At 44.4% G+C, this 12,275-nt stretch overlaps 1 protein-coding gene across 2 annotated transcripts in view; it reads right to left on the bottom strand.

Annotated features, from left to right (window-relative positions):
* Emcn (endomucin) overlaps positions 1–12,275 on the bottom strand; it is an 86,647-nt gene that overhangs the window by 15,541 nt on the left and 58,831 nt on the right. For both annotated transcript variants that reach the window (XM_033756113.1, XM_033756111.1), the window contains 3 exons: positions 10,887–10,925; positions 1,816–1,905; positions 1,539–1,592 (listed from right to left, as the gene is read on the bottom strand). In XM_033756113.1, coding sequence (XP_033612004.1) covers positions 1,539–1,592; positions 1,816–1,905; positions 10,887–10,925 — 183 coding nt within the window. The remainder of the gene's footprint in view (positions 1–1,538; positions 1,593–1,815; positions 1,906–10,886; positions 10,926–12,275) is intronic.

The raw sequence follows: 12,275 nt of genomic DNA, 5'->3' as shown, positions 1-12,275 counted from the left end.
CCGGGGTTCGAGTTTGGGCCCTTGCACTTACGAGGGAGGTGGCAAAACCAGTGAGCTAAATCCCGGCCCTTTCAACCTGATTCTATTATATCTCAGGCAAAGTAAGTTGATCAGACTCATGGGTTTTGCTCTTGTGTCATTTCTGAGGCATCCACTTGATGTCAGTCTTGCAGCCTTTCTGAAACAACTTCCACCCTAGGAGCCATCACTCCCTTCTTCCTGAGCCTGCGGAGGGGATGGGAGGCTGGAGAGGTGAGGACACCAGCAGATGACAGTTAAGCCAAGCTTTCACCTGGTGCTCCTTAAGGTTTCACATGAAGCTACTGGAAAAGAATCACTTCCCACTGGGAACTGCTCTAGTCCTAATGCTCGCTTTCCAAAAACTCCAAATTTCTCCCCTACAATGCTACTTTAAAACTAGAAAAGGCATATCATGAAGCAATCAGGTAAAATTCCTGCAGACTGAACAACACAGTTTAAGAGAAGGGTGTGTGTGTGTGTGTGTGTGTGTGTGTGTGTGTGTGTGCGCATACGTGCACCTGCTTGGGGAAGTGGTGTTGCTGTGGTTAATTTAGGGTGAGTTTATTTTCCAGTTTTTACTAAAAGGAGGGTTTTTATTGATTTAAACAAATTTGCTTTCTTCTCTGCTAGTCATTCCCCAGCTTGACTGTGTCTGAAGACAGCCGAAAGGCTGTGACAGGCACAGGGCAGAGGGACAGGAGGGCGGGCTATGTTTGGTTTTTGTCCCCTCTGCTTGTACATCTGCTTCTATGCTCACCAAGGATGAGACAGGTTCTCCAGGCACTGCAGGTGGGCTGCACCTCCAAGGTCAGGGTTAGAGTTTGTCTTAAGTGCATGTGCTGATTTGACAGCAGGCCTTGGCTGAGGTTGTGACTCCCTCCAGGAGGAGAACCCTGAACCAGCAGGCCAGTAACTCCCATGTTAACTTACTTAATGAGATGGCTTTGCTCAAATCCAAGATAATCTTCTATGACTCCAGCTTTATATATATTCATCTTATTCTCAATTGCTATGCAAACTGAATGTTCCATATTCATCTTAGCATAAGCATGTATGTCAGCTTCAGCTAAAATGGAATGTTTCTTAAAGGCCATTGTTAAGATAAAGTTGTCAAGGTAAAAAGTGCCATTTTTGGGGTGTAATTTATTTATTTAAGGGATTTAACTGACAAATAAAGATGGGATCTGTTCAAAGTGTGCAGCACGGTGGTTTGGCGCAGTTCATTTGTGGAAGGGCTTTGCCCTGCACACTTTGGCTTTTCTGAAACCAGTGCTGTTAATCATCCCTGGCCCTTGGTGGTAACTGTTTTGCACAGATGCGAGAGAAAAAAGTTAAAAATCAGATGCACAGGAAATTCTCCATGCAGGCAGCTGTTACATAGGATTAGAAAGGAGCTGCAGACTCAGTGGACCTGAGATAAGGCCTTCTCTGGGCCTTACCTTTAATGCCATGTGCCCTATCTCTGCTCTAATACCTTCCCCTACGCACCGCATGAATGGGATGAGCTTGTTACTCACTGGAATAAGAAGGGCTGATTGATAAAGAGCTTGTATTTTTTCCATCTTCAACGCCTAGTATTTAAAAAAAGAAACAAACAAATACCTTTGGTTATTATGAGCCAGTCCCCATGCTCCTCCCTCTACACCAACAGAAGGAGATGTCTGTGACCCGTAGGTTTGATGCTTTCAGTAGAAGCTTTTATTCTGAGAGAAGCCTGCTTTGAAAGTGGAGCTAGGGTGTCTTAGATGAGACACACTGTGTAGTGCAAGCCTCCACTTAGACACACAATCATACCTTGAAACTCTGAGATGTTCCCTGAGGTTGTTAGTGTTGAGGACAACACACTAACTTCAGAAGGTGATGGACTTGGTTGTTGGGTGCCAACTGTAGAAAAATCACAAATCCAGGGTCAGATTTTGCAATTCATCTTGAAGTTGGATTTTTTTTTTTTTTACATCCAGGCAGTTTGCATTTCTGAAGATCTAAGAAAACTATTCATTATTGAGAAGTAGGGTACATAAATGGTGGCAGCAAACCCTAAGTGCGTCCATTCCTCCTGGAAAGATGGTTAAACACATGACCTAGATGTCAGCTTTTCATTTTCAGAACTGGCTGAGAAAACCTGAGTCGCCTTTCTTGGGTTAGAGACAGGATAACGTGCTGCACAGGATTCCTGTGAGATGCAAATTTATGCAAAAGATCCATTGAAATATCACATGCTATAACTTTGGGAGACAGTGATTTTCTCCACACATACTTAGAATAGGCACGAGTGCACAGGACTATAGGTAAAGAGCAAAGATGGCATTGAGGGTTTTGTTAGAATGGAGGGAAAATGCAAGAAAACTCCTTTATTTTCTTCCCTGCAGCCCAGCAGCTGTTTCCAGTGTGGCTTGATTTTCACAATTGCACACACTCCTTCTTTTTTCACCAGGAAAAAGTTATTAAAATTTTACTAACAATATTATTCATTTAATAATTGCTATTTTCAAACAGAAACCGTGAGTAGAAATTATGAATAGAGGTTGTTATTTAAAATCCACAGAGCTCAGTAAGTTTAATGGAAGGGCAAGTAGTTCAGTGTTTTGCAAGCGGACAGCACCTCATCTTACGAATTGGGAATAAGATGTAGTTTGTGTTTAGGAGTTTTGGGAGGAGTGAATTCTTTGTGGGTCGTATGAAGTGCTCAATTGTATCACACCTGTTGGCCTCACTGAGAGCCCGGCCACAGCCCGTGTGCAGGACTGGAGCACCGCCTGCTCAGCGGAGCCGAGCGTCGCTGCCTCTCAGGAGTTTCAAGGCCCAGTTTAATTGCACCAACCCAACTGTTATTTCCAAAACTGCCTAGGCTCTTGCCTTGCTCGCCACCCACAGCCCAACATGCTCCTCCACAAGCCCATGCTTTTCTGACATGTGTGGGGGAAGAATACTGTTTAGAGTCTGTGCCATTCTCGCCAAGGGAGAGCTCTGTGGGAGGAAGCTAGATATGTGCCCATAAGAACAAAGGGAAATGTCAGGCTGGTGCACTAAGCTCGTAGAGAAAGGAATATGACCTGGAAGAGGGGGAATGAGCTGAAATCTCAGCACTTGTAGTTATCTTTCCCAGTGTCAAGCTCTTTGGGGCAGGTGTGTACACCCTCAGTTTCCCCTAGTAGAGGGTGGACTAGCTGACTAGCGGCCAGCGGACTCAATTTTCAGGATTCCATCTGCTACTTATTACTTTCTCCTCTGCAGTCCCAGCTCTGAGCACAACCTCTCTGGCTCAGGTGAGACTCCAAGCTGCCCAGTGGGACAGGCAGACTGTCCTGGCCAGCAGGTCCCACGAATGACCCATGGGCAGGCGCCAGAGTCCACCTTTTCCAGTGCAATGACTTACTGACTGCTGGAACAGAGGCTTTCAATGTTTTGTTTTGTTTTTCTTTTAACTGCAGCCCTCAGTTAACAAATCATTTCTGAGTTCAACACGCACATGCACACGCACACACATTTACCTTGATTATGTGTAATACTACCTGCTGTTGCCTGTTCATTTTCTTTCATTTTAAAAATACTGTTCATGGCTTCTTCTTCTTCCTTTGGTTACCCACAATTTGAGAAGCAGTGCCTTTTTACATGATTATACTGTAGAAACTATGGTGCTTGGCTTACTCGAAGGAGTGGGAGCCTGAATTATTCATTCTATGATGGAAGGGTGGCTCCTTTGGGCTTGGTCGAGGCTGTCATCCTACAGCACAATGGCATTGTCCGGGGAGGAGCAGGTGAGGTGCGAATTAGCAAGATGCTAAAGACAGAGCGCTTGGGCTCAGAGCTGACTCTGGAGCTCACTTCCTACAGAAGCTTAGGCAAATTGCTGCTTTGTGCCCAGTTCACCACGTATACAGTTGGGATCAGAACGGTTCCACATCACATCGCTGTAAATATTGACTAAGAATAAATTTAAACTACCTAGAAGAATAACTGACACTGTATGTAGATATTGTATTCTGTTATATATTATTACATATCATACATGATTATTCCCCAAGGAAGCTGAATCTTTCACCCAAAGTCAGCTTTTCTAATTTGTTTTTTCAAAAACTCTAAGTGTAACAATACATGGAATAGATTCCTCAGACCCCTCCATGCTGTCAGATGCTTCTTTTTCTAGTCAGGAGATGCAGAGACTGGAGTACGTGGTGATCTTAGATGACTAGGCTTTCCCTGGGAACCTGACCTTGGTGGACAGGATGATTATTGAATCATGGGTGTACTGCGCTGCCATTAAAGCCCAGTTTACAAATGTCAGGTCACAACTTCAAGAAAGGGGTCTGAGGCAGAGTCTGTTAGGACCAAGTGTGTGTGTATAAACTGATCCCCCGTTTCTGATTGTGTACGTCACTGGCCCTGGCTGTGCACCAGGGAGTTGATAAATCATTGAACACATTAAGGCTTAGAGTGTTTGCTGGGGTCCCGGGGGCACCTGTGGTCACTCAAGAATGTGCCCCACCGAGCTCTGACCACAGATGGGCAAGGGACAAGGTTCCAGGTGCCCTCTGCAATCCATCCCGCTACATGCTGGCGCTGTGCCTTCAAGGACGCTTCAAGGACATTCCAGGCCAAAAGGGCACCTGGAGAGATGTCCTGGCGGGTTTGTGTCAGGAGACATGATATCTTTTGAAGAGGGGTGTGAACTCCCTGATGTTCTTCCTGTGCCTTCTGAGAGTGCACAGAGACCTGGGGAGCTGCCGTACCCCGCTTTCCTCTCTCCTCTCCACTCATTCCGCTAGGGTCACTTTGCCGGCAGATCCCGCCTCTTCTGTCCCCCTCACCACGCGCTCGCTTGGGTATTTTCTCTGATAACATCTTGAAGATTTAGCTGCATCTCCAACTCTGCTCCTCTGAAGATTCTGACTGAAGCAGCCTCCATTAGTACCCACCGGGAAGATCACGTCCCCTGGCAGGCGGAGATAGAACCTTGGGAGCTTTCACCAGAAGATATTGCCACTGTTTGTCTTCAGACATCTTTTCTTTTCCCCTGCTGTGGAGAATTCCACCCTTCCTATGGGGAAACCTGTGTTGTCACGCGAGCAGATCCTCCTTATTCAGGCACTGTGTGACCCAAGTCCTCTCCTAACAGTGCATGAAAAGTTCTGAGCTATTCCCAGAGTGAAGCTCTAAGCAGACTAACTATGCGAAGGAGCTCCCTGAAATTCCCTGGTTTGTGTATTTCTTTAATCTCTAAGTAGCATTTTAATAAAAAAAACTTTGATTTCATTAGCCATAGCCAAATTTTATTGTTTGCAACCAAATAATTGGAATATTTATCGTTTATTTCTTTTGGTTAACTGGAATAAGGGTTTGTATCTCTTGGGTCACTAACACATGCATCCCCTCCAGACTCTGTCCTAGTGCTTATCCCACTGGCACCAAATGCGTGAGTTTTCCTGTCGGTTCACTGGTAGTCATTGGCCACCTGCATAGTATGACTTCAAATATGGGCACACTTTCCCACGCCCATAAAAAGCCCTTGAAATTTCCATGTCTGCAGTCTCATTCCAGTGTGGCATGAAGTCTTACCACTAGATTGAGACTATACCATAAATTGGTGGCACTTTCTCTAAACCAATAATGTATGAAAGTTCTCTACTCCGCCATTCCAAAACACTATTCATTTTATTTGCAGCCCTAGGTTAATAAATCACTTCTGAATTGAACACACACACACATGTACCTTGATTATGTGTAATATCATCTGCTATTGCCTGTTCATTTTCTTTCATTTTAAAAAATACTGGTCATGCCTCCTATTAGTTACCCACAGTTTGAGAAGCTGTGGCCTTTTACATGATTTTATTGTTGAAGCTATAGTGCTTGGCTTATTTCACAAATAGTGAGCCTAAAGTTATTCAATCTGTGACTATGATAGAGGGGTTCATGCTGTGGTCTGATGATCCATATGTGTTTGATCCATCAGGATATGTCCAATATATATTCTAATTATTTTTAGAAAATGAAATTGGAACTCTTAAAAGGATTTCATTTTAACCCAGCCCTAACATATAAACCCATAAGCCTGGCTGAGTTATCAGTTAGTCCTATCAGATAATTAGAGTTCTCAAATTAGAAAGAAGGAATTAAGGGGGGGTATGAGATACACAGTTATCAGTGGGTGATAAGTGGAGGAGATGTGCAGGAATACAAGTCTGTCTTACTTTATTTCCCTTATGTTGCCTGTACTTCTTTTCAAATACATGTCATGCAGCTTTTCAAAAAGCACGCTCTATTGGGTTTCCTGCAGCCTACTCCTTCTGCTCCTTGGTTGATTCCTTGATGTCTACCCGAATTACATCCTTGAAGTGACCCAGCGCTCAGCCCCACTCCTCAGCTCCGACTCTACACCCATCGATGCACTTGCTGATCTCACTCATCCTCAGGATACAAACAGCACCACTGCTCAGGATCTTCCACTTTGTACTTCCAGCCCACACCTCTTTCTTCAACTTCAGATTCAAAAATCAGTAATGCCACCTGAGCAATAACAAACCCTGTAAATGCAGCTAGAACTTCTTTATCTGCAGCCTGCCCCCATTCCTCTTGAGGGCAACAATTAATTCCTTGATAAGGCTCAGGCCAAAGCTGGATTTGCATTTGTCTCTTTCTGTCCTTTCTTACCTGCAATCATCAGGAGCACCCAATGGCTCCACCCCAAAATGCATTCAAGATGTGGACATTTCATGCCACCCAGCCTGCCCTCTCCCTTGCCCAAGCTGCCATCATTTCATTCTTGGATAATTTGCAAAAGATGCTTGTGCTTCAGTGGACACATCCTCCTCCATGATCTGAGTTACACGTAGGAGGCAGGAGTTGGGTCATGGGACCCCGGTGCCCCAAACCCTGGTGGCTTCTGATTAAAGCACACTGGAGCTCATTAGAGGAGGGTATTCCCTTAGCAATGTCACTGAAATATTTCAGCTCCTAAAGGGAGTTTTTAGGTTTTGCACTGTAGACTACAGTGGCACAAGAACAGCGCAGAAGAGTATTCGACACCCATCAATTGTAAGAACCAGGCAAGAAAACCACTTAGCCACACCCAGAGTCCATGCAAATTCCAAGCACCCTGGCATGTCTTTCGTTCCATGAGTGAGTTCTTTTATTCTCTGCTGCAGGCCTATTTGCAGCTTGTGTGGATCCTAACCAGCACCAGTGTTGGGCTGCTGCCACTCAAAGTCAGAAAACTCAGACCAGCAACTCTGGCACAGAACGATCCATGCTTCACTTTGTACGAGCTCCTCATGATCAACAGCCAACATCCGGAAATAGAATGCGAAGCTCATCAAACTGCTCTGACTGTGGGGCTGTGATGCCTGTTCTTGCTGCTCTTTCTGTCAGTTTAATGTCTGCAGTGTGATTGCAGCTCTGATGACATCCTTCACAAACTGTGCTGCTCTCCATGGCGATGTGCTAGGACGGCTGTTGTATGTGTCACTGCGGGGACCCACGGTGCCCAGATATGTGGCTGGGCACTACTCTGAGTGTGTCTCTGTGGTGCTGTGGACTGAGGATGGCATTTGGATGGAGACGAAGCAAAGCAGAGCTCTGTCCCTGATGTGGGGCGTCATCCACCCAGGTGAAGGCTGGAGAAGAGGGAAGAGGGAGCTGCTCCTGCCCTGAGTGGGCATCGATTCTTCCCTGCCTCCAGATTCCTACTGAGACAGCAGCCCAGGATGCTCCTGGATCAGGGGCCTCTGGCTCAGGCTGGGCAGCACCGGCAGCACCCTGGGGTCCAGCCTGACCTTGCAGGGGGGATCCCTCAGCCTCCAAATCACACGAGCCAGTTCCCTACTGTCCTGGTTACTTTTCTTTTTGCTGAGACAAAATGCCCACAAGGGTGTTGTCAAGGGAGGAAGGGGTTTATTTAGCTCACAGTTTCTAGAAGTTTCAGTCTATCATTGGCTGGCTCCAAGGCAGAGTGGCATTAAAGAGGAGAAACAATTCATGGTAGGCAGAAGGTAGGAGGCAGAAAGCACCAAACTAAGCCACAGTAGCATCTTCTTCCTGCCCCTTTTATATTTTATCTAGTCTACTGGGCTTAGGGTGGGTGCCAAACCAATCACACACCCCTAATCCCAGCATCACACACTCTAGATCCGGCCCCCTCTGGAAATGCCCCACCTATGACTGCATGAGGCTTGGTGGGGAATATCTAGACACATCCATAACACTTTCACCAAGTCCTCTTCTATGCACACAGCTCAGTGGTTTTATTTATCGGGAGAAGCCTAGTAGACATACTTCTATTTCCCAGGGAATCAAAGTCTAATAGTTTATTCCTTTCCCAATACCTGAGGTATATTCAGACATTTTAGGGCTGAGCTCTCCTGTCAATGAAAATGTTCATTTTAAAGGACAAGTCGTTAACCCTGATTTTCTATGGGAAAACAATAAGGCTACAAAGTGAGTTCCAACACTGTTTAAAGGTGTCACAATGGGTGAGCAATGTCTGCCTTCATTTCCTGGGAGGGAATAGCCCAGGGTGCTGCCCCGTGGGTCCTTCTGTCGTCCTATTAGCTCTGGACTCAGTTAAAAACTGAGTAGGTAGAATAGTCTGGCAGCTAGAGGGTCACTTGTTCAGTGAGCCTTTTCGGTATTCTTCTTAAACTGTCTTAAACTGCAAAGCAAAATAAAAAAATAATAAAATTTTCCCTCCTTGGAACCTACATACCCTTGCTTGTGACGTGCTACTACCCACCTGCTACTGGGGTTATCGTAGTCGCTTATGACACTTGGCCCCCTGAGTCACTCACAGGGGTGGCTTCGTGCCTCTCTCATAACTGGGCGTTACAGGACCGAGCGTTAATGCAAGCAGCGTGAGGTCCTGGTGAATGCCGCAGTGAGCAGTAGCTGCCTGAATGTACTACTCCATCGTGGTTAGCAGGCTTCGTACTAATGCGGAAGCCTCACGAGATCGCTCACGGTGGGCCGCTGAGCGCTGACCCTTCCCACAGGCTTTAGGAACTGAGCGCGACTCTCACATGAAGCGTTAGGCAGAGCTCTCGGCCGCCTTCCACCGGCTCCCGCGAATGGAGGGGTCTTCCGGCCTTGATCTGTCGTTTCCCCATCACCACACCTGTCTGTTGCTTATCTTCGTTTTACAACGCTAAGCATCATTATCTAAGTATAGTTGCTTCTCATTCACATTTATAGAGAACTGCCTTATTCATCCCTCAGCAAATAATAATCATCAATTACAGTTGTCAAATTAGAGACAGAGTCATTGTTGAAGTAGGTGATAAAATGCAATTTTAAAGGAAATTAAAGCTAGATACAAATTATGAAAGAAAATATCAAGTGGGAGAACTGTGTATAATACATTCAAAGACTACACTTAGCAATTGCACATTTATAGAAGATAAGCAGTAGTAGCAATTCTATGGGCTAGAATCCTATACCAACTTTTACCTAAAAGACAAGAACTAATTATTTTTAGTAATATGTCTATTTTTGATCTTATGAATAAAGATTTTATAAATGTTATATCCTAATATGTCTGATGACATGATTAATAATTAGAAGTTTCAACTAAATGATAAGGTATTAGCATGTTAATAAATTTGTTGATTCATCTTTGAGGAGACAAGGATATGGATTTTGTGTTTAGCCTCTGAAGTTTGTGGAGAGTAAAGAAATGAGAAAGGCTTCTCTTTCCATTTACAGCTGTCTCCCCTCCTCATCTGTTATTCAAACAATGATTTGCCTCTTATCTGTTTTAGAAGTAGTTCATGCAACTCAAAAAAGTCAAACAGCCTGTGTTATTTATCCTATTCAACAAGATCTTTGGTTGTAACTGGGTTTTGTAAATGTAACTCTTGAGCAGAATAAAGGGTGTTTCAGCCCATCCTTAGCAGCAGTTCACAGCTAGGGGCTCCCCGATACTACTGTACCCCAATTTATTTTCCATTGCACATCTGTGAAGCAGGGGACCCTCAAAGCCCTCCTTATCCTTGCCTGAACTGAGGGTTTTATGTATCTTAGTGCATGCACATTTCCAGAATTGAAGATGGAAATAATTTAAAAATGATGAAGGGATGAAAGAAAGTTAATAATGCAAAATAAATCTAGTGTAAGTGTGTTTTATTGTATAGCAGGAGATAATTAAAAGTTAAAAGCATAATAATCTGCTTGAAATGCCTTAAACAAGGGAGGCAGCTGGCAGATTGAAACTGTCCGGGACATGTGGTGTGAACATGGTCTTAGAGTCACTCATGTATTTTTATACTTTTTTTTAGTTGCGGATTTTAAAAGTTTATTTCACATCTTTATTTTATATGTATGTTAAAAGGGACCAGGATTGAGAAACCGAGACATTTGGCATTTGTACAAGTGCCAGGTAAGATGCAGGAAGGTCAAAACTCTCCCTACAGTTACAGTTTTAAAACAGTAGAAAAATGCACACCTTTCTCTGCCCAGAGACCTTTCCTCATTCCTGTTGCTCCATTGTCTACGGTTTACACAGGCCAAAACTGAGGGGTGGCAAGAGCTGAGCTGCCACTGTGGACTGTTGGCTGTGGCTTCCACCAGCGCCTCCTAGGAGGCCCAGTCTGGACACTATCTCAAGTGTGGAGGAGACAGGTGGTGTGTCCTCTGAAAAGGGACTCTGGCCGCAGAGCAGCCAGGAGCTACAGGCCTCAGTCCGAGCTTCCAGGCCGTCCTGTGTGGGTTCTTAGTCAGTACTGTCTTTGAACTCGAGGCCTCCTAAACGGCTTAGTTTCTCTTCTGTGATCCATTCCCATAGCATTTCTCCCTGCTCTTAAACTGTGTGGCCTTGCTTTGACTCATTGTGGCGATTTGAGCCATGATTGTACTCAGAGAAGAAAATATCAACTTACCTGATATTTCTGTCATTTTGACTGAAGTCTGATTCTCAGCTTTAAAAGAAAGAAAAGAAAAAAATCACCAAAATTCAATATCAAATATCAGATCTGCTTTTACATGGTAAATGGATACAGATCTTAGCTTCAGAGAGTAAGCAAGTATCGATCTTAGCTCATTTCTGATTCACTTTTTTCCCCTCAAATCATAAATTTATTTGGCTTCAGAATTAGAGGGAATTTTAGGGAAGAGGTCAAGTACCATTTTTCTTAAAGGCCATATTTTAGGCTTTGTAAGCAGTAAGGTCTGTGTTACAACTACTTGACTGTGCCTTTTCATGTGAATGCAGCCTCATGTAGCACCTAAAGGATGGGCATGGCTGTGTCTCAATAAAACTTCATTTAGTAAAACAAGGAGGGGCCAGATTTGGCCTGCAGGGCTGCACGGCAGCATCCTGCTTTAGAGCATCTAGTACAACCCCATGTCTGGAAAGCTTGAGGAGCTCACAGAGTGTGACAGGTAGGTGGATAAGCACTTTGCGGTCAGTGTTGCACTGTGTTGAGATTCTACTGAGACACGATGTGTCTCATGAGCTGGGGAAGATGCAGACAGGTTCAGGTAGACAGTTTGGAAACTTAAAAAAGTCCCTTATACAATTATAGTCCAGGAGAGCTTTCTGCAATAATGTCATTTGAGAGAATTATAGCCAAGAACCCTTCTACAACTTTGAATATATTGGGCCATGAATGGGACTTGCCACATGAAAAATAAAGAAAAATAATTTTGAAACAAACAGAAGCCTAATAATGACATTTTAAAAATATCTGCTTGCCTTTTTTTCATAGTTATTTGTCTGTTGGCCCTGTTATCTCACATTGCTCAGGCCCCAGGCAGAGCTCCTGTCTGCTCCTGCAAACCTGCCTGCCCTACCTTCTGGGTGGATTTTTCCCCTGAAAACCTCCCATAGCTCCTGGAAAGGTCTTGAAAATTCAGGCTGCCCTAGCAGCAGTGACTGGCTGGTCCTTCCCGGAGGCAGGGGTCTGACCTGCTCCCCAGTGCCTCTACACCATCCAGTCCCATTGAGCCCTGTTCCTCCCATAACTCCTCCTGCCTGATCTCTCTTTCTTCTTTAAAACACTTGTAGGGCCGGGGATTTAGCTCAGTGGTTCCTCTGCCTGCCTTGCAAGCACAAGGACCCGAGGTCGATCCCCGGTACCAAAAATAAATAAATAAATAAATAAATAAATAAATAAATAAATAAATAAATAAATAAATAAAATAAAACACTTGTGTATTGTCTGATGGAACTAACTCCATTGGGAGAGACATCTTGTCTTGCTTAGAGCTGGGATTCCAGTACCTACCACTAGTACTTGGCAGGCGATAGAAAACAATAATATTAAATC

Source organism: Fukomys damarensis, unplaced genomic scaffold (assembly GCF_012274545.1).
Source record: "Fukomys damarensis isolate Sample0158 unplaced genomic scaffold, DMR_v1.0_HiC HiC_scaffold_25, whole genome shotgun sequence".
NCBI classification, from domain to species: domain Eukaryota; kingdom Metazoa; phylum Chordata; class Mammalia; order Rodentia; family Bathyergidae; genus Fukomys; species Fukomys damarensis.
This window is presented reverse-complemented; position numbering and strand designations above follow the sequence as displayed.